A 23,602-nucleotide genomic window follows, 5' to 3' on the forward strand; every position below is an offset into this window, starting at 1 on the left:
GGTGGGGTGGGGAGCGGGACCTGCTGAGTAGGGGAAGGGGGTGGCAAACGGGAGCTCCCCGTGTGCCTCCCAGTCTCTCTGCCTCCAGAGGGCCTGGGGCCCCGGCCTGTGCATGGCGGGCTCCATAACAGCAGTGCGAGGCCCCGGATCACGCGTCAAAGCCGGAATCGGGATTAAGAGGGGTTTGTTTGTTGTTGAACTACGGTTGTAGAGAAAGAAACAACCCTACCCCTTTAGAGAAGTTTGGCTGGGGTGGGAGTGGGGGCGGAGCCGGGCAGGGGGAGGATTCGGCGGCAGCAACTCCCCGGACGCACGCAGGCCTCCGAGCCCCCCAGCTTCCGTGCCCCCTCGGCCCTGAAACTTGGAGCAGGGTAGGGGTCCAGCATGAAGCCCCCGGACCGCCCCGCCCCTGGCCGCACTGACCGGATACTGGGGGTCATGGGGGGCATGCTGCGCGCATGCGCCCTACCCGGGCAGGAGGGGGTAAGAAAGGGGGACCGCGGTGGGGTCTGGGATCTTTAGGGGGCTTCAGGCGGGCTGCACCCCACAACTCAATTTACCTGCAAACAGGAATTCTGCGGGGCAGTGGCAGGAATCCGAGAGTTCTATTAAGAGGGCCATAGCCACGTTCTGGGTGAACCACTCCCTCCACCCCAGCCTTGGCGACCCCTTTATAACAACGTGGATTTTGACAGGAGGGAGAAGGGGAAGCGGGAGGTCAAGCCTGGGCGTGGAGGGCGGGTTCCTTAGGATCGTTCTGTCCCCGCAGCCCCCGAAGAGAAGCCCCCTAGGGCCGGGGGGGACCGAACCAGAGTCTGACTGTACGGAGGGGCATCAGAGAGGGGAGCGTGAACGGGAGGTCCCCGCCTGGGCTCCGCTGCCCGGTAAGAAGCTGCGGGTGGGGTGGGGCACAGTTTGCCGTCCTGCGCAAAGTGGCGAATTCAAAGATTTGCTGCTCTCATTAGCATAAAGGTTCGGATCTAATTTGCATGAGACCCATTTAATCGCCGAGACCTCCACGCTTCTTTTCGCCCTCTAGTCCTCTGTGTGTCCCCCACCTCAGCCGGTCCCGAGCCCCCGCAGGCGGAGTGTCCCCGCGCCCCACCCCTGGCCCCTCGCCAGCCCAGGCTCCAGGACTTCGCCTTAATTGGCGATTAGCCTCAGCCGGAGTCCCGGGGCCTGGAGGAAAGAAGGGTCCGCCGAGAGGGCGGCACCTGGGCTGTGTTCCCCACAAAGAGCTCCCCATCCACGCATCCCCTACTGGGGGGCCTTGCCCACCCCTGCGCGGCTAGGGACAGTCTCAACCCCAGGACATCTTCGCACAGGCCAAGGCCCCATCCACCGCGCCCTTCCCTACCGCGGAGGCTGAGGGGCGACCCGGGCAGACCCCGCCGCCCGGCTTAACCCCCAGCCCAGCGCTCCGCAGTCAGAGCCCGAGATGCGGGAGGGAGGGTGAACCCGTAGCGGGGGCGCCCAGGCTGGGAAGGAGGGACCGAGGCGCTGGGGACGTGGAGTGGGAACGTGGTGGTGCCTGGGGGAGGGGGGACAGGGGCGGGAACCCAGCACAGTCTGGGAGGGGGGACGGGAGGGAGAGGGCGGAGCTGGGCCGCAGAGGCCCCTCCCCGCGGCAGCACCGCGGCGGGGCCTGTTATTCGGCTCGCGGCTCGGCCGGGACCCGCGCAGCGCCAGTGACTCGGAGAGTCGGCCCCCGCTCCTCCCTGCCCGGGCCTAGAGCCACCCCCAACCCGAGAGGCCGGAGACGGAGCTGGAGCGGCTGCCGCATCCCGGCCCAGCCTTCCCCACTATCCCTCCCCTCCCCTCTGGACATCTGGACCCTGGGCCCCGCACCGACAGGGTTCCGGAAACCCTCCCCGCCCAGCGCGGCGGCCCGGCCCCGCGCCACCCTCTCTGCAGAGCCCCCAGCCCTCCTCCAGACCAGACTTCCGCCTACCCCTGGACGCCCCCTCCCTGGTCCCTCCCTCCCCCTCTCCCCCAGCCTGGAGTGGGGTAGGAGGGAGGGGGGGTGTGCGCCCTGCGCCGTCCCCGCCCCGCCCCCCGTGATTCCCCCTGCATGGCCGGCCCGGGTGGGGGGCGCGGGGGGGCCCGGGCGCCATGCGGGGGGGGCACAAGGGGGGTCGCTGTGCCTGTCCCCATGTGATCCGAAAAGTGCTGGCAAAATGCGGCTGCTGCTTCGCCCGGGGGGGACGTGGTGAGTGCGAGGTCGCTAGGGCCCAGTGTTGAGTGGGGGGCGGGCTGAGGGTTCAGGACATCTGTCAGCCCGGGCCCTAGGGATGTAGAGGCTGGAGGCTGTACCTGTGTTTTTCAGGAAAGTGGCTTCATAGATGAGCTCTAAGATCCCTTCTGCCTCCAAATTTCTATCAGTGCAAGTTAAGGAAATTGGGGAAGGGGCAGGGGACTCCTCTCTTTCCTGTAGTCAGCTGGGTATGAGAGAAACCCATCCACAAGCCCCTTAGGCCTAGAACCGCATTTTCCCTCAAATCCTTTTGCTGAGAATTGACTTCACATCTGAAGAGCGACAGGGGGATGGAGGAATGAGGGTGAGGGGTCTACCAGGGGCTGTATCACAAATCGCAGCTCCTCTGTCCGTGAGCCCAGGCCAAAGATAACTCTGATGAGCTCTCCTCACCTGCCCCTTCTGTTGGGTTTGTGCCTCGGTTGGGGAGGTGGGCTGCATAAGTCTTGTCTTTTTATAGTCATTACTGTACTTGGTGGAGGAGAGGTCTGGGGGTGGCAGATGGGCTCCTAGCTCTTTTTCTCCTTCCCCTTCTCAGAGAATGGTCTGTACCCATTGGAAGGGGGAGGGTTGTAGGAGAGCAGATGGCCACCCCCAGCTTCCAGTGTCAGCCCAGATGGCTGCCCCCACCCCCGTATCTGTGCCATACTTAGGATGTGGGGGAAACTCCACATGTAACCAGGGTTCCAGGCCTGGGGAGCCAGGTGTTTACTGTCCTTCCTCCCAAGGTGCCCTGGTGGAATTTTCTATCCTGGCCAACTAAAATGAGGATGGCAAGAGAGAGGGCCCTGGAGGAGAGGGGCTGAACATCATAGAGAGGAGACTCTGGGAGTTCCCTAGGGACCCTGAATCGGGAGCTGGAGCAATATCTATCTCCCCCTCTTTCCCTCCCTCCCATTAGAGTCCTATTCCATTGCTGGCAGTGAGGGGAGCATCTCAGCTTCGGCTGCCTCGGGTCTGGCTGCCCCCTCTGGCCCCAGCTCTGGCCTCAGCTCTGGCCCTTGTTCCCCGGGCCCCTCAGGGCCAGTCAGTAGCCTGAGAAGATGGTTGGATCATTCTAAACATTGTCTCAGTGTGGAAACTGAGGCAGATGGTGGCCAGGCTGGACCATATGAGGTGAGCAGGGAACACCACAGAAGCATGTAGGACATCCATGAAGGACACTGGGAGAGAGGGCAGTTTGGGGGCCACTGGTCATTGGAGAGACATAGCTACTGTCGCTGACCTCTGACACTTGACCTTTGGCCCCTAGAACTGGATGCTGGAGCCACCTCTGGCCACAGGAGAGGAGCTGCCGGAACTGACCCTGCTGACCACATTGTTGGAGGTCCCTGGAAATAAGATGCAGGTATGAAGAAATGGGTCTGGAGTGACTCCGCTCACCCAAGAGGTATGCATTTGCTTCCTCTAGGATATTCTTCCCTTCCAGCCACCTGAGGAGGAGACTTTGTCCCAAGCCCCTGAGAGTGAGGAGGAGCAGAAGAAGAAGGCTCTGGAAAGGAGTATGTAAGTGTCCTTACACTTTTCCTCCACCCCACAACTTCCAGAGGACTGTCCTTCCCATTTTAGATTTGAGACTTGGAATTTCCTCTGAGGTTGGCTGTGGTGATGAAGGGGCTGCTAGTCCAGCAGGGAGGAAGTGGCTAAACCAAGGATGTGCACTGCTGCTCTCTTTCCAGGTATGTCCTGAGGGAACTGATAGAGACAGAGAAGATGTATGTGGACGACTTGGGGCAGATTGTGGAGGTAGTTCCCTTTTCTCTTCCCAGCCCGGGCCCAGCTCTTTCCCTCTGCCCAGGGCTGGTTTAAGAGATGCCTTGGGGCGCAGGGGTTCCCATCAGGGCTGGCCCCACACACTCATGCTCCTACCCCAACCTTCCCACAGGGTTATATGGCCACCATGGCTGCTCAGGGGGTCCCTGAGAGTCTTCGAGGCCGTGACAGGATTGTGTTTGGGAACATCCAGCAAATCTATGAGTGGCATCGAGAGTGAGTGGTGGATCCCTGAGGGGGCGGGGAAGGGCATATGTCTGGTTGTCTCTATTCTGCCCCTGGGCCCATCGCTGCCTGATGAATGTTTAGAGAGGCTTCATGGGAAGCACTGCTGGGGCAGACAGCTCTACATGGCAGGGTGGGGGTATTTGACCTACCTTTTCCCTGCCAACCCCTCCAGCTATTTCCTGCAGGAGCTACAACGATGCTTGAAGGATCCTGATTGGCTGGCTCAGCTATTCATCAAACATGTGAGACTTGAGGGGGTGGGGCCCAGGAGGGAAGGGTTTGGGCCTGGGTGAGGGCTCTCTGGAGATGTGCTCTTTCTCCTCACTCACCTTGCTCTTTCTTAAACTTCACCCCTGTAGGAGCGCCGGCTGCATATGTATGTGGTGTACTGTCAGAATAAGCCCAAGTCGGAGCACGTGGTGTCAGAATTTGGGGACAGCTACTTCGAGGTCAGTGACTGAGGTACCTTGGGGGAAGGGTGACAGAATCCGCATGAGCAGGCTTTCCAGGCTGCATAACCACCCTGTCCCTGTCCCCAGGAGCTCCGGCAGCAGCTGGGCCACCGCCTACAGCTCAATGACCTCCTCATCAAACCAGTGCAGAGGATCATGAAATATCAGCTGCTGCTCAAGGTCAGGCCCCCTGCTCCCTGGGGGCACAGCTGGTTGGGACAGCTCTTTCCTCCTTCATCTCCCCAGGGTTCCTAAGGCTCCCCCCAGACCTCCCGGGGGTCCTCAGGGGAGGATGTGAAAGCTTCTAAGGATGTCCTCGTGACCTCCCTGAGCATTTCTTTTCTATGTCTTAGGATTTTCTCAAGTACTATAGTAGAGCTGGGATGGATACTGAGGAGCTAGAGGTGAGGACTCCCAGATCTTCCAGGATACACCATGCACACCTTGTCTTCTTAGTCTCCCGGGCCCCCTAGCTCCTTGGGTGGTGTAGAGCTGTCTAGTTTTTAGGGGGAGGCTGGTTGGAGGTTGAAACACAGCCTGAAGAGTCTTCTTTCCCAATAATGACAATGCTCCTCTCTTCGTCTGGGTCCCAGCGAGCTGTGGAGGTCATGTGCTTTGTGCCCAAGCGCTGCAATGACATGATGACCCTGGGGAGACTGCGGGGGTTTGAGGTATGGAAATGGAACAGGAAACCGGAGGCCCAATGCTCTTCTGCCCCAGTCTGAGCACTCGGCAGGTCCTTATGGGGAATTGTCCTCTCCTGGGGCTGACCCCATGATTGGTGGGGAGTGTCAGGGGAAGGAGGGAGGAGCAGAGAGTTGCCCCTTTTCTCTTGTTTTTTCCTGAAGGCCACTATTCTTTGGTTCTAGGGTAAACTGACTGCTCAGGGGAAGCTCTTGAGCCAGGACACATTCTGGGTTACGGAGCCCGAGGCTGGGGGGCTCCTCTCTTCCCGGGGTCGAGAGAGGCGTGTCTTCCTCTTTGAGCAAATCGTCATCTTCAGCGAGGCCCTGGGGGGAGGAGTGCGAGGTGGAACGCAGCCTGGATATGTGTACAAGAGCAGCATCAAGGTGGGGAGCCCTCTGACTGGGTGGGGGCGAGGCCTTTGCAGGGATGTCTGGCTCTTGGATTTGCAAGATGGGGCAGGAACCAGAGAGGGCCTGAAGAATTTGAGGGCTGTCTCCTATTTGCCAATCCAGGTGAGCTGCTTGGGACTGGAGGGGAACCTCCAAGGTGACCCTTGCCGCTTTGCCCTGACCTCCAGAGGGCCAGAGGGTGGGATCCAGCGCTATATCCTGCAGACTACAGACCCTGCAGTCAGTCAGGCCTGGATCAAGCAAGTGGCTCAGATCCTGGAAAGCCAACGGGACTTTCTCAATGGTGAAGCTCCCACCCTCCCTCCCCCACATGCTCCCTCAGCCCCTTGACCTCCTGAATCCCTCACTGCCCAATCTCCAATCCCTGCCCTCTGACCCGGGCTTCTCTCTGTCTCTCATCCCCATTTTTCCACTACTAGCTCAAGATTTGGTAACTCAGAATCCCCTAAAACCCCAAGCAATTTACATTGACTGCCTGTCCTTGGGATGGAGGGCAAAGAGGGAGGATGACCTGAGCAGAGCCCTTAGGGAAAGGATCTGTCTCTGCTGTAACCCTCCTTCTGTTCCTGTCTTTGCCCCAGCATTGCAGTCACCCATTGAGTACCAGAGACGGGAGAGCCAGACCAACAGCCTGGGGCGGCCAGGAGGGCCTGGGGTGGGGAGCCCTGGGAGAATTCGGCCTGGAGACCGGGCCCAGGTCAGCACACACGCCCCCATCAATGGTTCTCTCCCCTCCCTGCTGCTGTTGCCCAAACCGGAGATGGCCAGAGCTGCCCTGCCCCTGGACACACAGGTATGAGGAATGGAGTTCCCTGGTTGTAGGGGCAGAACGGGGAGGGCCTCTCTGGTTCAGGGATCCCCAAATCCCCCTCCCTCATATCGTCCCTTTCTTCCTTTTGTCTGCCCCCTCCTACTTCCCATCTCTTACCTTTTGCTCTTCCAGTTTAACCTTGGGGGAAGTTGATGTCTCAGATAACCTAAGATGTCTGGCAAGAGGAGGTGGCTTGGCTAGGAGCTTACACTGAAAAGACAGGAGTGAGAGTGGATTCTTGAACTTTTTTGATCCTCTGACTTGAGTCTTTTTTCAGGCCCTCAGTGACATCTCCCAGGCTCCTCATGACTCCCCTCCAGTTCTACCAATTCCAAACACCCCTCCCCGCCAAGCCAGACTTGCCAAGCTGGATGAAGATGAGCTGTAACTGGTGAAGGCCACGGGGGTGGTGCTGACTCAGCCACTCTATTCCCCAAGGAACTTCAGGGCAATCCTTCTGGTACCGCCCAGGAAATCCTCCTCTTGGTGTGCCTAGAAGGCAGGCAAGGCTGAGATGGGTGTCAACTTGGAGGAGGGTACCTAGACTCAAAAGGACTTCTTTCTGCCCAAGGAACACAGATTCCTTTCGCTCCCACCCCTATGCATGCATCACAGGTCCCCCAAAAGGAGGATATGTGGGTGGGTGGGAGGGCTGGGGCAAGGGCCAGATACAAATGATTAGTTTGGTTTTGATTTTGTTTTTTCTGTTTTCTGAGAATAAAGGTTTTGTTATATCACTAAGGCCGCTGTCTTGGCAGAGGGAAGGGGTCAGTGGGGTGAAGTGGCATGGAAGGGATCAGCTGACCTCTCAAATCAGTCATTTGAGCCGGAGTCTAGTGAAAGGAGGAGAACACAGGGTGAAAGATGGAAGATGTCGTTCTCTTGTCCCTCACCTGCAGTTGCAGCATCTCTCAGTCCAGACCTGGAGCTAGGGGCCACTGGAACGTAGATCTTTGATGTGTCCTCCCCTTTATCCAGCCCTTCTTTCCCTCCCATCTGGCCTCTGTTCTAGACGCCCGTGGAAAGCCCAGTGTAGTGTGACTCCCCCATTCCCAACACCCAGATTCTAAAGCACCAAATGCCCAATGTACCTTTCCTTCTGAGGCCTCCATGTTCAGCTGAGGAGAAGGGGAATGTGGAGAGGATGCTGGGGGCTGTGTCCCCTTCTGGCTCTGGGTCTCTTTATTTTTGCTGTCTGGGAGGTCATAAGGCGTATCCACCCTGAGGAAGGGAGTCTTCTTTAAGCCACAGACCCAAGAGTAGAGAGCCAAAGGGGTCTTCACCCCTCCCGACTTCTGGGACAGGGAGAGCCAAACATGCGGAGATCCATGTCCAGACGCCCTGTCCTGGGTCCTTGGGCATCAGTATGTCCACTGTGTCCACTCGTCCCCTGGGCCCGGTCACGTGTACTTGAGCTTCCTCAGCAGACAATAGACTGCTGGGGTGGGAGGGTGAGGAGGAGCGGGAGCCTCCCTGAGGGCCTGAGGTCCCTCTGGCCGACAATGGGGGGAGGGACCACTAAGGGGGGGACAGGACGTACAGCCCAGATAAGACTTCTGGGGAACAATAGGAGGAATTGAAGAGGGGAGACCCACCCTTACTGTACCCCACCCCCAAGGCTTTGGGGTCAGGGACTGGGGACCAGAGGGTGATGGGGCGGGGTGCTGAGGATTCTTGTGAATGGAGGAGGGGATAGGGCAAATAGCAGGATTCAGGAGCTCAAACCTTTGTGTCTCTTTAGGGACCACAGGGGTACGTGAGGTGGGTGGGTGACCCTGTTGTGCTTAATTTAACGACACCTACTTCGTGGATAGCACTTGAATGTAATAAATGGTACTTCAGCTTTTTTGGCTTCTAAGAAATAAAGTTAAAATTTCCTCTGTATTTTCCCGGAGGCCCTGAACTGAGAATTTAGGCCCAGCCGCCCCCTGCAGAGGTGTGGGGTGGTGGTTCTCTGTCCTTGTGCAATATATGTAGCTGCTTCCCATCTCAGAAGTTTGTGAAACTGCTGAGGCCAATGGAGCCCTTACACTTTCTTGGGGGCAAGCTGTGCCCCATGAGGATTTGGGTCTGGGGGCAGAAGGAGGGTGTTCAGAACCACGCTGAACTTTCTTGCTGGGGAATGCGGCGGCTCTGGGAATGACCAGGAACCCTAGAGGAGCCAGCTCCTGTCTCCAGCCAAAGTGCAGATGCGGAAAGGAACCAGGAGTGAAGAGGCTTAGGAGTGGTAAACAGTGGGTGCTGGGTGTTGAGGGTGTGCTTGTCTTTTGGCCTATCTCTCTGGTCCCTACACCTTTCCACAGCCACCTGGCATAGCAGACTCCAGAGAGAGGGATCCAGCGAGGATGTCTGAGGAAATGCCTAACTTAGAGATGCCCCCTGGGCCACCCCGTGGCAAAGCAGTTAGGTTTGCACATTTTCCTTCTCAGCAGCCTGGGTTCACTGGCCCGGATCCCGGGTGCGGACATGGCACCGCTTGGCAAAAGCTATGCTGTGGTAGGCGTCCCATGTATAATGTAGAGGAGGATGGGCATGGATGTTAGCTCAGGGCCAGTCTTCCTCAGCAAAAAGAGGAGGATTGGCAGTAGTTAGCTCAGGGCTAATCTTCCTCAAAAAAAAAAAAAAAAAAAAGAGAGATGCCCCCTCTCCAAGCTGCTGCTTTTTCCTGACCATAGAGGGTCCCCAAGAGAGGGCGCCCTCCAGGGCCCCATTGGTCCCTGATTCTTAGAGGCGGGACTCAGGGCCAGCAGGCAGAGGGTATTTAAGACTGGGAGGAAACCGGGAGGAATTGGAGGTGACCCAGGGCAAAATGAGTGGGCTACTGGGCGCCAGGACCTGCCCAGGCCCGGGAGAAGCCTCTGACCTCAAGTCTCCCCGGGGCGCCAGGTTCAGGGAACCTCTCACCGAGGCCCGGTTCCAGCAGCTCTTCGGAGACGCGGAGCAGGAGCCGGAGCTCCTGGCGGAGTCCCGCTTGTCCCTGCTGTGCCGGCTGTGGAGACGGCGGGCCCGCGCCTGTTCCGGACCGGGGGCGTGGCGCCTGCTGCTGGCGCGGCTGCCCCCGCTGCGCTGGCTGCCCCACTACCGCTGGCGGGCCTGGCTGCTCGGGGATGCAGTGGCCGGAGTGACCGTGGGCATCGTGCACGTGCCCCAGGGTGAGCGGCCCCAACACCAGCTTGTCCGGGGCCCAAGCTCTAACGGGCTTGCAGAGGAGGGCGCAGAGGGCTGGGAACCGGGAGCAAAAGGGTGGGTTAGCGTCGCTGACGGTTCCGAGACAGGGACGTGAGAACAAGTTCTGGGGAAGGACTCTGGAGCTCCATCAGATCCCCACCCCCAGCTCCTCTCCTCTGAGCAATCCTGCGAGAAGTCTCGCACACGTTCCGCCTCAGGGAACTGGAGAGAAGAACTACGCCTGCCCCCCCAGGACTCGGCCGACACGGATCTGTGACCCTGGCTGCCCCACGACCTCCCACTGAGGCCCGTTAACCCCTACGGTCCCTCATGTGTGGTGATTGAGCGTCCTGGTGTCAGCCTCTAAGAGCGTGGAACAGGGGCGCATTCTGGAGGACCAGGAACCCTCCCCCACCCCCATACCGAAGAGCTTTCCTTCCACTTCTCCCCCAGGCATGGCGTTTGCCCTCCTAACTTCCGTGCCCCCAGTGTTCGGGCTGTACACTTCGTTCTTTCCCGTCCTCATCTACACTTTGCTGGGTACTGGGAGACACCTGTCCACAGGTGAGTGACCAGTGACTCCTCTCCTCTATGGCCTGAAGATGGACAGGGGTTTGAGGCTTCGGTCCTTGTAAGCTCCCTGCTCTTATTCGCGTCTTCACCCCCCCATCCCCCACCATCCCTTCCTCCCCTGCCGCTACCCTGCTCCGATCCACTGACTTCGGCCATGCTTGCTGGGGGTGCTGAGTGGGTGCAAAGCAGCGGGAGTTTACTCGGACTTTTTCTCCTCGTGAAATTTGGTTAAAACGGACAACTCTAGGACTTGGAAGGGGGAGAAGAGACGCACGGTCACCCAAAGGAGCACGCAGTTGGCGGGGCGTCTGCAGGAGGAGGCAGCGATGCAGTTTGGGGCAGTTTTGGCGGCTGGTGCGCCCTCCTTTTCTCCCTCACCACCGGTTCCTGGCTGCTGCGCCAGCTCTTGGCCCCACGGCCCCCACCGGAGCAGCAGCCTCTAGGACAGAGGGGTCAGACAGCAGCATCCCGGCCGAGAGCGCGGAGCCTGGGCTGTCGCTGTGCCCCAGGCGGCACAGCTGGTGATGTCTGCGTTTGTGCCCCGGTCCTAGGAACTTTCGCCGTGCTCAGCCTCATGACGGGCTCGGCTGTGGAGCGGCTGGTCCCCGAGCCCCTTGGGGGGAACCTGAGCGGAATCGAGAGGGAACAGTTGGACGCTCAGCGGGTTGGGGCGGCTGCGGCCATGGCCTTCGGGAGCGGGGCGCTGATGGTGAGGGAGGACCCTGGGGGAGGCCCCTGGGGGAATGCACGCTAGGGGCTCTAGAAAATTGGGCCAGGGGAGAGGGAGGGACAAGTCTCCCATTCGGTCTAGGCGGGAGAGGTGCGCGGAGACGCTGGCGCACGGCGCTCTGGCTGCTCCGCGCCTCCTCCTGTAGTGATTGGGCGTCTTCTCTCCTGCAGCTGGGGATGTTCGCGCTGCAGCTCGGCGTCCTGTCCACCTTTCTGTCCGAGCCTGTGGTCAAAGCGCTGACCAGCGGGGCCGCGCTGCACGTGCTCGTGTCCCAACTGCCGAGCCTTTTGGGCTTACCCCTCCCGCGCCAGATCGGCTGCTTCGCTCTTTTCAAGGTGCGGGTGGGAGAACAGCGGAGACGAGGCTTCTAGAGGTCCCGGGAAGAGGGAACCCCGAAAAGGAAGGAAGGCAGGACGGCGAGTGGAGGGATAGTGTGTGCCGGGGGCAGAGGAAAGGAGGTTAGAACCACGTGGCTGAATGAGGGTCGCTGCGGAGGTGGAAGCCCTGACGGGAGCCAGGAGCCGGGAGGCCTGTTCTTGTCTGGTGGGTCCGCGCTGGGGGTAGTCGACCCCGGCCCGGGCCCTCTGCTCACCGCCCCTGCCCGCAGACGCTGGCCGCCGTGCTGACCGCGCTGCCCCGGAGCAATCCGGCCGAACTGACCATCTCGGCACTCAGCCTGGCGCTGCTCGTGCCGGTCAAGGAACTGAACGTGAGGTTCCGAGACAGGCTCCCCACCCCGATCCCAGGGGAAATCGTCATGGTGAGGATGGCTCCTGGGTCCAGCCCCCTGCCCCGCACAGACCCTGCCCATCCTCTGGGAACTGGCCGCTGCCGCCCCCTTGTGGAATGCGGAGAGGTCACGGAGGGAAGTCCTGCTTACGCGTGTGCTTTTCCAGGCCTCTTCCCAGAACTCTTTGACCCTCCGGAATCCCCCACCCACACATTCCCACTTCTGTCGCGGAGGCCCCCTCTAGACCAGTTCGAAGGCCCTCTTCCTCCTTACAGCGCCCCCTTGCGGTGTCGCTCGCCCCAGCACCTCCACTCTCTCCTCACCCTGTCCTTCACCGTAATTCTTGATCTCCCTTCCCACGCCCGCCTACATTTCTCTCTCTCCTCCTGTCTTCCTCCTTCCAATCTCCTCCTTCTTCTCCCATGTCCTAATTTGCTCTCTTTCCCAGGTGCTTCTGGCCTCCGTGCTCTGCTTCACTTCTTCTCTGGACACAAGATACAACGTGCAGATAGTGGGGCTGCTGCCTGGAGGGTAAGAGAGCAGGAAAAGACACCAGCTTTCTCTTCCCACATCTCTCCCACCCAACCACTCTTCTTGTCCTTCCCACCCTATTTTCGCTGCCTTCCCTGTAGCCTTCCCTCACCCTGACCCCTCTCTCTCCAGATTTCCCCGACCTCTCCTGCCCAACCTGGCTGAGCTGCCCAGGATTGTGGCCGACTCGCTGCCTGTCGCACTGGTTACTTTTGCTGTGTCTGCCTCCCTGGCCTCCATCTATGCAGACAAGTATAGCTACACTATTGACTCCAACCAGGTAAGACTCCGACTGAGGGCCCCAACCTCATTCCGGAGATGACCCCCTAACATGACCCCCAACACACACACCTTTGTCTCTCTCCTTTTCACTCACTGCCTTCCCCCAGGAGCTCCTGGCGCATGGTGTCTCCAACCTCATCTCCTCCCTCTTCTCTTGCTTTCCCAACTCAGCCACATTGGCTACAACCAGCCTCCTAGTGGATGCTGGTGGGAACACACAGGTAAGAGTGTGTCCTTGGGTGAGGAGAAAGTTGGGGGGGTGGGGTGGGGGGGTGGGAGGGGGACATCCAGGTCCGGTGGTCGTGGTGGAGAAACAGGCGGAAGATTGGTAGATACCCAGGTAGCAGCTATATAGAGGAGGATGGGACCCTGTGAGGCGGGTGAATGGGGATTATTTAGGTAGGAGAGATGGAAGATAACAAAGCCCCCTTAAGACTTGTATACTCTAAGCACTGAAAACGTTCATGATGCCCCATAAGTAGTTCAAGATAAAAACAATACCAAATTGTAAAATAAGTTTAAGAGACAATATTCTGATTTTTTCCCCTATGAGGACATTTTCTTTTAAAAAGAAATATCATATATCAAAGTCTCCCCCTAATATTTTTGGTTTCCTTTACTTTGCTGGTGCCCTAAGCATGTGGCTAGCCGGCTTTTAGGGTAATCCAACAGTGTTTTTAAGATGGAGGTGGGCCAGGAGAACAGGGAAGTTGAACTACTTCCAGGGGGAGACTGGCGACCCATAGGCCTTCAGTTGGGGGAGGGGAGAGGAAGGGGTGAGCGGCAGAATATCAAGAAGGGGGTGAGGAGTGAGGAGTGTCTGTGTGGGAGGGGATTTGGGAGGAGGGAGACTTGTTAGGAGCAGGCAGGGAGACCAGCTCTCACGCGGGTGGGGGAGCTCCTCCGCCTTCGCTCCACCCCTCCCACCCTCCAGCTGGCCGGCCTCTTCTCCTGCGCAGTCGTCCTGTCAGTGCTGCTGTGGCTCGGGCCCTTCTTCTACTATCTACCCAAGGTGAGGGAGAGAGCAGGTGTGGGGGTGGCCGGGAGGCGTGGCCATATGCCAGGATATGGGCGGTCAGCTCTCCTCCTCTGCCCCAAGGCTGTCCTGGCCTGCATCAACATCTCCAGCATGCGCCAGATGTTCTTCCAGATGCAGGAGCTTCCACAACTATGGCGCATCAGCCGCGTGGACTTTGTGAGAAATGGCATTCCCCCCAGATTGCCCCCTCCTATTTCCCAGCATCCCCAGCCTCTGCCCCGGATCAAAGCTAATTGTCATGGTCCTAAATTCTGCAACCCACCACCAATATGCATACCCCCTAATCCCTTTACTCAGAGACAAGGAGAAGGGTGGGGTTTGCACCCCTTCAGACTTGAATATTTGTAACTCTTCAGCAGGTGCAATGTCTGTGTATCCCCTGTTGGGCAATCCTGTCCTTTCCTTCTGTCACTCTGCCTTCTCCTGGGCCACACTGCTCCATCACTTGCCCTGCAGTGACTGCCCCTGGACCCCTTGCCCTGGCACTGATGGCCTGGCCTTTCTTCTGGGAATTTCACTCCCATCCATGTCCTGCAGGCTGTGTGGATGGTCACATGGGTGGCTGTAGTGACCCTGAGTGTGGACCTGGGCCTGGCCGTAGGTGTGGTCTTCTCCATGATGACCGTGGTCTGCCGCACCCAGAGGTGGGAGAAGAGACGAGGGAAGTCGAGATGCGGGGAGGCGAGACAATGGAGTGCTTGGGGTGACTTTCCAGCCAGGCCAGGCTGGGAATCTGACCCCTGCTTCCTGCCCAGGGTGCAGTGCCTTGCACTTGGACTGGCTGAAGGGACGGAGCTCTACAGGCCACTCAGAGAGCGCCACAAGGTGGGTTAGCTTCAACCAAAGATGGAAGGGAAGATGAGACCCAGATGTTTCTCTGACCCTCTGACCCCTCAGCTCCTCCAGGTCCCGGGGCTCTGCATCCTGAGCTATCCAACACCACTTTACTTCGGGACCCGTGGGCAGTTTCGGCGCACCCTGGAAAGGCATCTGGGGCTTAGAGAAGGAGGCAAGGTGAGGGACTTGGTCAAAAGGGAGTGTGGCTTCTCTGGGAGTGGGAGGTAAGTGGGTGTTCTGAGGGAGAGCACTGTGCCCAAGGGTGCACGTTCACACTTGTGTCTCAGAGGTGGTGACTGCCCTTCTCTATTCACAGGAGACTCCAAAGACAGATGGCCCACCTGATGCAGGTGAGATGGGATGACAAGGAGGGAGATTTGGGCATGACCCATGGAAGCATCTGGGCACTCCTGCCTTCTCCCATCCTAGTTGCTGAGCCTATCAGAGTGGTGGTCCTAGACTGCAGTGGTATCACCTTTGCAGATGCTGCTGGGGCCAGAGAAGTGGTCCAGGTGAGAGAGAGGGTATGTTGAGGAGAAAGTCCCCTTATTATCCCATGCATACCCTCTAATGTGAGATTTAACTCCTCCCACCTCCGCAGCTTTCCAGACGATGCCGAGACGCTGGGATCCATCTTCTCCTGGCTCAGTGTAATGGTAAGAGGTGTGGAGGATGGAGGGACCTGGAGACTGAGGAATGACTGGACATTTGGGGGAGGGAAGAGGACACAGTGTGGACTTAGGACCTGAGAGTCTGACCCCCTCTCCACACAGCCTCGGTGCTGGGGACTCTGACCCAGGCAGGACTCCTGGACAGAGTGACCCCAGAACAGCTGTTTGTGAGTGTCCAGGATGCAGCTGCTCATGCCCTGGAGAGACTGGTGAGGGGGCAGTAGCAACAAGAGTGGAAGCCGGGAGGTGCTGGGCTATAGCAAGTGAGGCGTGAGCCAGTGGCTGAAGATCCAGGCAGAGGGGTTTGGGAAGGGGGCTAAGGAGGAAGGTGAAGGAGAAAGGGGTGGGCATGAAATGATTAGTCCATTTAAGACGAAGCTACGAGACTGGCCCCAGCTGTGGGTGAAGATCAGAAGAAACTAGGGTCCCCAGAGGGGTAATGTGCCCCTCAGAAGACTGCCAAATCTTGGGTGAGGGAGTTGGGCACCTACTCTACTCCTGACATGTCCCCTCCCTTTTCCAGGAGTCTGCTGGTCCAAAGTCTTGCACAGTGTGGGTCTGACCTGGTCACTTGGAGTGTAGAGGGCCCCAACAATATGCGTGTGAGGAGGGCGTGGCCCCTGGGGCCCTTTACTTAATGTAACTAATAAAATGAAGCTAAGAGCCTCTGGGATTCATGAAGTGAGTCTGCGCGGCTGTGCATGGACCCCTGGTGCGCCTTCCTCTATGCCCACAGCATTGCAGAGACACAACCAAAAATGGTTTTCACCCGTGTGTTCACAGCGCCCAGCCCAGCTCCGGAGTCACCAGTTCTCTCCATAGGGGTGGAGCTGGAGCATGTACAACACAGTCTTGGGGCCAGAGATGGGAGGCTGGGGGCACAGCCCTGGGAATACATGTTGGGGCTTTCCCCACCCCCTCAGTCCTAAGGAGATGAGAGGAGAGTGTTTCCATTTTAGGTTCTTAGAGTCCCCAAGGGCTCTTTGGCGCTTGGAAAGCACCTCCCCCCCAACTTCCTGCCCCTTTAGAAGGGGGTGGGAGGAGGACTTGGCACTGGCTGTGGGATGAGTTATGGCTCCATCACACCCCTGGGCACTCACAGAAAGGAGTGTCACCAGGACAAGCCCCTATTTGGGATCAAGTTCTGAAGGAGACTGGGGACGGTCAGTGGAGTGGTCACTGGGTGGTGGGGTTTGCCAGAATTTCCTGGCAGGGACAAGGAGGCAGGCCCAGCCTGACAATTGGAAGGCCCTGAGTGGCCGTCACTCTGTGGTCATGCACTGCAGCCGATGTTTGAAGAAGAGCAGGCGGTGTTTGGCCACCTGACTTTCGTCCAGTGATCCTGGGTAACGGTACCGGGCATAAGTCTCTGACCCAGAATCCCTTGACGTCCAAGGCAGCTTCAATTTCGATGCATGATCCACAACGACGTCTGAGCAGGAGCCCACTCGAAGGGAACCAAGCCCATCCAGGAAGAATTCTGGGGGTGGAGGAAAGGGGTACACAATGAAGGGTCTTGAGGGTGCAGAAGGCCAACCCCTAAGGGAGAACTGAGATTGGGGTATTGAGGGTGTGCGTGCAAAGAAGTCCATTTCTAAGGACCGTGGGCATATAAACGAACTCTTTACTCTTGTAACTATGGAGTCAACATACTTACCTTGTGCTTTGAAAACGGACCCCCCCCCCCCCCCCACACACACACCCAGAAGTTCAATAAATGCTGAATGGGCTGCTCCGAGTGTGGTCTGGACAGAGGAAGCGGCTGGGACCAGGGTAGAGGTGGCGGTGTCAGTGGTGGGAAAGTTCAAGGCGGACCCAGCGGCTGTGCTGGGTGTGGAGGTTTCAGGGGAGTGCGGGCCGGAGGGTGGGAACTGTTCTAGGTGCCCCAGGTGGCAGCCTTGGCTGCGGGGGTGGGGGGTGGGGGGGTTGGGCGGGGGCGGGGAGTCCTGTGTGCCCTTGGCGCCTCGCTACCCCAGAGTCGCGCGGCGCCCCGGGGGTGGGCCCCTGCCAGGCCGGCCGGGAGGGGGCGCCACTCACCGAGGTGCGCCACGCGGCTGAGGCGCGGGTCGAAGCCGACCTCGCGCACCTTGTCCGTGCGCGCCAGGAAGAAGTTGACCACGCCATCGGTGACCACGCAGCCTGGGAAGCCGACGAGCTCGTGGTGGAAGCCGCGCCGTTGCCGGAGGCAGTTCCCGCGGCCTGGCGCGCCCGGCTCCACGCTCAGCAGCTGCCGGTAGGTGGTGGCGAAGCCCGAGATCTCGCGCACCGCGCCCCCAACCTGCGGGGAGTGGAGGATGGCGCCAGGCGGGGCGGGGCGGGGACGGGGCGGGGTGGGGGGCTCTGCTTCCGCCCGCCCCCCGCCCTCCGCCCCCCCCCCCCCCCCAGTCCCCAGCGGTTCCCCTGCTCCGACCCTTCCGCTCCACCCCTGCAGGCCCCAGGTGGTCCCCCAGGCTCCGCTTCGTCGTCCTCTCTCGGTCCCAGGGCCGGCCGCTCTCGGCTGGTCTCCCTGCAGCGGCCTGAACCTGCTAGAGGCCACCCTCCAGCCCTCCGCCCGCTGCCCCTGCCCTACCAGGTCCAGCGGCGTCCGCTCCAGCACGTCCACGAGCCTCTCCAGCCGCGTCCGCGCCGTGAAGACGAAGTCGTCGTCCACCCACAGCACATACTTGGTGGTTACTTGAGACACGGCCAGGTTCCGCCCTGCGAACCAGCCCTAGGGGAAAGGTATGTACGGTAAGGCTGTAGAGATAGGACATAACCCTCTGCCACCTTTCCTCCTCTCTCTTGACCTCTCTTAACAGCCTGTGCCCCTCTCTCCAAACTTTTGAGTGCTTACGAAGTCCGGGAGCTAGGTAAAAAGTGCAGTTTCCCACTGCCAGAGGTTCTGAGCCACTGTTCTGGGGCAGGCCAGGGTCTTGGGACGCAGTTAATTCATGTATGCACGCCTTCCTTCATCAGCTATTTATTGAGCAACCACTAGGTGCTAAGCGTCATTCTGAGGATGCATGGCTAATAAGACAGGCATGATTCCTGCTCCCACGGAGCTCACACTCCAGGAACCCTCCTGCTTAACAGGCAGCCCAGTGACTCTGGGGCAGGTGGTCCTGGAATCGCGGCTCCGGAGACTGCAGTCGAGGGGCGCCCCCTCCCGGTGCCCTCTGGTGCGCCGTTCAGCCTTACTGGCTGCACACCTTGCCAAAAGGCATGAGATAGTGCTCGATGTGGGGGCCGCTAACGCTCTCCGGCTTGTCGCTATCGTCGGCGATGACCACGGTGACCGTCGGGTAGAAGCGGCGGATGCTGGCGATGAGTGCCCGTAGCCGATTGTAACGAAGGAAGGTCTTCGTGGCAATGGTGACGAGAGCGCTGATGTTGTACTGGCCTGGGAGCCAGGGGCAGGGTTAGGTGAGACAAGGAGAGTGGGGAGTGAGGAGCAGGAAGACATCCTCCGGGGCCACCCTCTCCCAACTTGCTCCCCATCAGGGCTAGATCTATGTCCCTGTGCTCACCAGCGTCACCTCCCTGGGGTAGAGACCCAGGTGGGTACAGCCGAGGGTTGGGGGGGTGTCTTATGTGGATGGTGAAGGCAGCCTCATGTCCCTCGGTGGAGAACCGGACTGGGAAGAAAGGACATGAGGTGTGGCCCATAAGGCTGGAACAACATTCTCTTTTCAGTAACTCATTAAGTGCCTACTCTGTGTACCATCTTTCTAGGCCCTGGGGACAGGAATGTAAGGTTCTTACCCTTATGGAACCTACATTCTAATGGGTGGGAGAAAGACAATGAAATATTTAATTAAAAGCTAATGTTTATTGAGCATTAACTATGTGCCAGGCACTTTTTAAATTACCTTTAATACATGAGCTCATTTAATCCTCACAATGGCCCTATTAAGTGGATTCCTACTACAGAAAAAGAAGGCACAGAGAGGTTAAGTAACTTGTCCACATTCACACAACTATTATGCAACAAAGCCAAGATAGGAACTTAGTCAGTCTGGTAACAGGCTAAGTAAATAAGAAAACTCAGATACTGATAACTATTGAGTAAGACAAGTAACGTGATAGTGAAGAGGAGACATTTGAGCTAAGATCCAAATGACAAGAAGGAGCCAGCCATGCAAAAATCTGGGAGAGGAGCATTCCAGGCAGAGGAAACAGCATGTGCCAAGGCCCTGAGCAGGCGCGGGTTGGGTGCAGCACGCCTTGGAGAGAAGCAGGAGGGCTGTGTTAGCCCCTTTTGCTGGAGGAAAATGGGAGCTTTGGAGATAAAGCCCTTTGCCCTCTAATAAGTGGTGGGCTGAGAATAGAGCTTGAGTCTTCTGGCTTCTGGGGCAGGTCACTTCCTGCAGCCCCCATGGTTGGCCTGAAGAGGGGACACACCCAAGGCTCGGGTTTCCCTCTGGCGTGCTCCAGCCCAGATGAACAAAGGCCCCTTCTCTCCCTCCCTGGCCCTGCTGGCCTAGCTGAAATGCCCATTGTGTGGCTGGGCAGCTCTGGTCATTGCCCAAATGTCTCCCACACCCTCTGCCATTTGCCTGCGCCAGCCCTTCTGGGTTCTCTCTGTTCACCCAGCCTACCCCTACCTCCACCCAGGCCTCGAACCTGTGTCTGCTGTGTTTGCCTGGTAGCTTCGGCTGCTATAAGTGACCAGTTGCAGCTGCCGATTGAGTTGGTCCAGCCCTGGGCTGGCGAGGGTGAGATCTGGCCGCCCCTCTCCAGTGAGAGTCACTCCTGTCACTTCCCCTGCCACATCCCAGGTGCCCAAGGAGGCAGTCAGGTTCACCTGGGAGAGGGGAGTGGAGAGTGCAGGGTCAGGCCCCAGCCCCATTTCCTGTCTCCCTAGTTCCTCCATCCCTCCTTTGGCAGCCCTGTTTCCCTCCCAGCATCCTTGATGCCCACCCGGCCTCCCGCCCTCCTGTTTCTTCTCACCTGGTATACCTCCTGACCAGAAGCGGCCTGCAGGCTCAGCCCTGGGAGGAAGAGGGAGGGACCAGACAGCTCTGAATTCCTCCTCACTTTCTCTTCCCTCTTTCACCAAACAAATCACAGAACTTCTCACCCATCCCTCTTGTTGAGGCCACAGCAGAGTGCATTGTGGGACATAGCCTGGAGGAACTGATTTTTTTTTTTTTTACTCCTTCCCATCAAAGCCACTTGTGTGCCTTGCCCTACCTATCCACCTAACCTTTGGTCAGTCAGCAGAGAATAGATTCTCCTCCCCAAACCTCTCCAGTTACAGTCTTCTGCGATTCCTCAAGACCTTAGAGTCCCTTCTGTCCCCACCTCCCATCTCAAGAGCCCCCTTCTGATCTCAAGTGTCTCCCCCACCCATTCCAATCTTCCCTCATTCTTCTCCATCCATCCTCAGGCTCTGCCACCCCCACGGTGGCTTAGGTCACCCTAGGACCATTCTCCTCACCTGGCACCAAGATGCTCCTGAGGGGCTGGACCTCCACACCCTGCAGGGGGTATTGTAGGGGGGAGTTGGCAGGGGCTATGAGCAGTTGGTCAGCAGCGGACTGGCTCCTGGCAGTGGAGTTGGGGGGCACAGAGGAGGAGTCAGAGGGTGAGGGGCTCTCCCTCCTGCCACACCCACCCTCCAGGCCTCCCACTGCTCGCCCTCTGCAGAGTCATGTCCTCCTTTGTGCTGGTACCTTGAAAGGAACGCCTGGAACTCCTGCTCCCTCAAGGCAGAGGCAGCCCTCAGCTCCTCAGGGCCAAAGGCCTTGGTGAGGTCAATGGCTCGGACCTGCCTCTGGAAGGGGAGGTGAAGGCTCCCCACACTGGACTCACAACTACAGTTGTTCCCAGACAGCAGCCTGGAGCGGTGAGGAAGGTCATCAGAACCCAGCCGTACAACTCCATTCAGCCCACAAAACACTTACACAGCTCCCCCCACGTCTGCCCCTCCACCCTGCCCATCCATTATCTGTCCCCTTAAACACTGCTCTTCAAATAGTCCCCAGGAGGAGGGACCGCCGATGGTATGACCCATCCCCTAAATCTGGATTTTTACAGAGGTGTGGACTAGGGCCAGTTGCTAGGATTGCAGAGTTGCCTACCCACCATTCAGGACCCCACCTGGACTCTTTTCATGTGGACATCTCAGCACATCAGAAAATCTCTCAGGCCCTCCCGCGCCTGCACACCCTCCGCCTCTGCCCATCACCATGACCACGTTCAGGGAGAAGAGATTTCCCCCCCAGCCCAAGACTCAGTAGCCGCCTCCACGTCCCCTCCCCCTTCACCCCCCCCCCCCCCCAAACCATTCGGGAGAACCCAGGCACCAGAGCTCAGGAGTAGAGGAAACAAAAGCTCGCCTCGCCACCCCCCAGCGAGTGCGCTGCCGCAACCGCTCCTGGCACTCACCCCACCACTTGCTCCTTGATCCTGACCGGGATGTGGGCGTAGCGGGGCTCGGGGGCAAGGTCTGGGAGCTCTGGCCTGGGGGGGCCCTGCAGGGGCGTCCACAGTGCAAGAGGTGCCCGGAGGCCCGGCGCGTCCCGGGTGCTCGCGTACAGGAGCCCCAGCGAGGCGCAGGCGAGCAGCAGGACCAGCATACAGAGGGCCCGGCGGCCCAGCCGCATCCTGGGTGGGCGGTAGGGGTGGGAGGGTGAGAAGATGGGGAGCGGAGGCGTGGGCTGGGACCAAAGACCCCGGCCGTCCCGGAGGCTCCTGCCTGCTCCTCAGGGCGCTCTCCACATTTCGCGCGCTAGGATTTGCACAGCGAATCGTTCCCCCCGCCCCGGGCCCTCTCCCCTCACTCTCCCGGCCTCGGGTCTCCCGGCCTCCTTTCTTCTCGCCCTCTCCCGCATCTCGGTTTCCTCTCACGCCCGAGGCCCGGCATCTTGATGCCAAAGATCTTTGGATGCGGTGGTTTCGACGCGGCCGCGCGTAAGTAGAAGAGCACCGCTTTATTAGAGCGGCGCCCGTCCCCACGCCCGCCGCCCCCCACCTCGGCCCGCGCGTCCCCCCACCCCTAGGTCCCAGCATCACCTGGTCTCGAGGGTTGGGGGCGGGGGGAGCTGCAGAGAGCAGCTCCACACCTTGCCTGTCACGAAAAATGCAGAATCACGCCCACGTTATTGGGTACTCCTGGCGGAGGTGACCCGTGAGTGGCCTCGGGAGACTGTGCGGTGGACAGGGTGGACCGGCGAGCACGCCTCCTCCCGCCTCCAGCGCGGCCCCTCATCCCGCCCGGGCACTGACCTGTCTAACGCTCTAAGGCCGCCGCAAGATTTCGGTCCGGGCTGCGCCAGGCTCTCAGCCCCGGCCTGGGTGTCCTCATGGGGCTGGAGGCGGCCTGATGGGGCAGCCGGGAGTGAGCCGGAGAGTGTGGGGGTCCGCCTGCCTCCCGAGCGCGCCCGACCCCTCCCGCCTTCGGGCTCTCTGGGCTTTGTAGACCGCGGCGTGGGGTAGTTCTTGGCGTTTCCAGCGGGGGTGGTGAGCTGAGTTGAGAAACGGGAACCCCAGCCCTGGAACAAAGCCCGGGCTCCCGGCACCCTGTCCCACTTGCCGGGCGGGGAGGGCTCAGGCCGCCACCCGGCTCTTAGATCGCGGCGCCGCGCGGCTCGACTCCCGGGCTCTTTGCGGCGGAGGCTCCGGCTACGCGCAAGGAATGCGGGCGCCCGGGCGCCTTCTGGTGGGCGCCGAGGACATTGCGGGGGCGCCAAGCCGCTCCCGGAGAGGGTCCTTCCCCCTACTCACCCAGCCGTTTGCCTCCGAATCCTCGCATCGCAACCGCCAGCCCGAATCCAGTCACTCTATTCCCTGTTCGTTCGGAGCCTCGGTCTCAGAGAGACTGCAGGCAAGGGTAGGTAACAAGCGTTTTGGAGGAGGAGGGCGGGGGCGCCCTGTAACCCCATTTTAAGGAAGATTTGGGTAGTTAGGGTGAGATAAAGGAAACCAGACTAGATCCTGGAAATAATGACTCTGCCTGGTTAAGAGAGACAGATTCTCAGCATCCCTCCTATCCTCACCCCCCGCCCCCCAACTACCTAACAAACACTCGAGAGATACACACTCAGCGATTCAAGGGCCTATTTTCCGTAACTGCTCCTTGTTGCAGACTTGCAGGAGGAAGGAAACCCCAAACAGTGGCTAGACTGGCTGTCGTTCTGCCTGCTAGCCTTAGACCCGTAGCTCGCCTTCCTTTCAGCCAGATTCCTGACACTGGCCAAAGTCCTGTGGTTCCATGGTTCTAATAAAAGATATATCAAGATTTAATAGAAAAACAGATATAATAAGAAATGTAGAACATAATGAAAACATGGGTGTGAAGGAAGGCTAGGTTATTGAATGAATTGTATACAAATGTCATAAAACGAAATTCGATTGAGTAAATCTTAAAGATCTTATTGGCTTTATTCAATCATTCATGAATCAGGCAGCATCTCATCTAGCACACAGAGAGGAACTCCAAGGGG

At 59.0% G+C, this 23,602-nt stretch overlaps 3 protein-coding genes across 24 annotated transcripts; 2 read left to right on the forward strand and 1 right to left on the reverse strand.

The window, feature by feature from the left end:
• Positions 1-190: 190 nt before the first annotated feature.
• ARHGEF25 (Rho guanine nucleotide exchange factor 25) lies at positions 191-7,356 on the forward strand. Of its 12 annotated transcripts, none has more exons than XM_003365275.5 (16): positions 191-483; positions 770-884; positions 3,156-3,370; positions 3,507-3,602; positions 3,684-3,760; positions 3,934-4,000; positions 4,140-4,243; positions 4,428-4,497; positions 4,615-4,704; positions 4,795-4,887; positions 5,061-5,111; positions 5,301-5,378; positions 5,577-5,777; positions 5,907-6,087; positions 6,386-6,597; positions 6,893-7,356. In XM_003365275.5, exons 1-16 carry the CDS (start codon positions 385-387, stop codon positions 7,001-7,003), a joined length of 1,860 nt encoding a protein of 619 aa, XP_003365323.1. In that variant the 5' UTR covers positions 191-384; the 3' UTR covers positions 7,004-7,356. The 12 variants fall into 12 exon arrangements, with proteins under 12 accessions (XP_003365323.1, XP_070127896.1, XP_023499643.1 ...); XM_070271795.1 differs by having other exon boundaries at positions 261-483; positions 3,666-3,760; XM_023643876.2 differs by having other exon boundaries at positions 284-371.
• A 1,991-nt stretch (positions 7,357-9,347) lies between these two features.
• On the forward strand, positions 9,348-15,842 carry SLC26A10 (solute carrier family 26 member 10). Of its 7 annotated transcripts, none has more exons than XM_070271817.1 (19): positions 9,390-9,767; positions 10,237-10,347; positions 10,604-10,710; positions 10,908-11,065; positions 11,257-11,421; positions 11,694-11,846; positions 12,265-12,347; positions 12,480-12,627; positions 12,737-12,850; positions 13,528-13,641; positions 13,729-13,824; positions 14,206-14,312; positions 14,424-14,493; positions 14,566-14,682; positions 14,822-14,855; positions 14,935-15,017; positions 15,107-15,161; positions 15,279-15,385; positions 15,700-15,842. In XM_070271817.1, exons 3-19 carry the CDS (start codon positions 10,683-10,685, stop codon positions 15,736-15,738), a joined length of 1,671 nt encoding a protein of 556 aa, XP_070127918.1. In that variant the 5' UTR covers positions 9,390-9,767; positions 10,237-10,347; positions 10,604-10,682; the 3' UTR covers positions 15,739-15,842. The 7 variants fall into 7 exon arrangements, with proteins under 7 accessions (XP_014596497.3, XP_070127914.1, XP_070127918.1 ...); XM_070271818.1 differs by having other exon boundaries at positions 13,564-13,641; XM_014741011.3 differs by lacking the exon at positions 10,604-10,710 and having other exon boundaries at positions 9,348-9,767; positions 13,564-13,641.
• A 93-nt stretch (positions 15,843-15,935) lies between these two features.
• Positions 15,936-23,110, reverse strand: B4GALNT1 (beta-1,4-N-acetyl-galactosaminyltransferase 1). 5 transcript variants are annotated; one of them, XM_070271821.1, is made up of 13 exons: positions 22,693-22,979; positions 22,386-22,479; positions 22,173-22,227; positions 21,546-21,764; positions 20,831-20,995; positions 20,596-20,702; positions 20,106-20,146; positions 19,779-19,959; positions 18,683-18,790; positions 18,365-18,555; positions 17,746-17,886; positions 17,214-17,454; positions 15,936-16,656 (listed from the first exon to the last, which is right to left on the reverse strand). In XM_070271821.1, exons 4-13 carry the CDS (start codon positions 21,761-21,763, stop codon positions 16,439-16,441), a joined length of 1,611 nt encoding a protein of 536 aa, XP_070127922.1. In that variant the 5' UTR covers position 21,764; positions 22,173-22,227; positions 22,386-22,479; positions 22,693-22,979; the 3' UTR covers positions 15,936-16,438. The 5 variants fall into 5 exon arrangements, with proteins under 5 accessions (XP_070127922.1, XP_070127923.1, XP_070127920.1 ...); XM_070271822.1 differs by having other exon boundaries at positions 22,884-22,970; XM_070271819.1 differs by lacking the exon at positions 22,173-22,227 and having other exon boundaries at positions 22,884-23,110.
• Positions 23,111-23,602: the final 492 nt, after the last annotated feature.

The sequence above is a fragment of the Equus caballus genome, chromosome 6 (assembly GCF_041296265.1).
Source record: "Equus caballus isolate H_3958 breed thoroughbred chromosome 6, TB-T2T, whole genome shotgun sequence".
NCBI lineage: Eukaryota > Metazoa > Chordata > Mammalia > Perissodactyla > Equidae > Equus > Equus caballus.

What these genes read in the sequence shown, in the direction of transcription:
- ARHGEF25 (XM_070271795.1), top strand. Translation starts at nt 385, where the DNA reads ATGAAGCCCCCGGACCGCCCCGCCCCTGGCCGCACTGACCGGATACTG. An exon ending in GCCAGGCTGGACCATATGAG is followed by an intron (nt 3,371 to 3,506) that starts GTGAGCAGGGAA and finishes TTTGGCCCCTAG; the next exon opens with AACTGGATGCTGGAGCCACC. An exon ending in TCCCTGGAAATAAGATGCAG is followed by an intron (nt 3,603 to 3,665) that starts GTATGAAGAAAT and finishes TGCTTCCTCTAG; the next exon opens with GATATTCTTCCCTTCCAGCC.
- B4GALNT1 (XM_070271819.1), bottom strand. Translation starts at nt 22,911, where the DNA reads ATGCGAGGATTCGGAGGCAAACGGCTGG. An exon ending in TTCCAGGCGTTCCTTTCAAG is followed by an intron (nt 20,703 to 20,830) that starts GTACCAGCACAA and finishes CTCCACTGCCAG; the next exon opens with GAGCCAGTCCGCTGCTGACC. An exon ending in ATCTCATGCCTTTTGGCAAG is followed by an intron (nt 17,887 to 18,364) that starts GTGTGCAGCCAG and finishes CCTTTCCCCTAG; the next exon opens with GGCTGGTTCGCAGGGCGGAA.
- SLC26A10 (XM_070271813.1), top strand. Translation starts at nt 9,425, where the DNA reads ATGAGTGGGCTACTGGGCGCCAGGACCTGCCCAGGCCCGGGAGAAGCC. An exon ending in CACTCAGAGAGCGCCACAAG is followed by an intron (nt 14,494 to 14,565) that starts GTGGGTTAGCTT and finishes CTGACCCCTCAG; the next exon opens with CTCCTCCAGGTCCCGGGGCT. An exon ending in TCTCCTGGCTCAGTGTAATG is followed by an intron (nt 15,162 to 15,278) that starts GTAAGAGGTGTG and finishes CTCTCCACACAG; the next exon opens with CCTCGGTGCTGGGGACTCTG.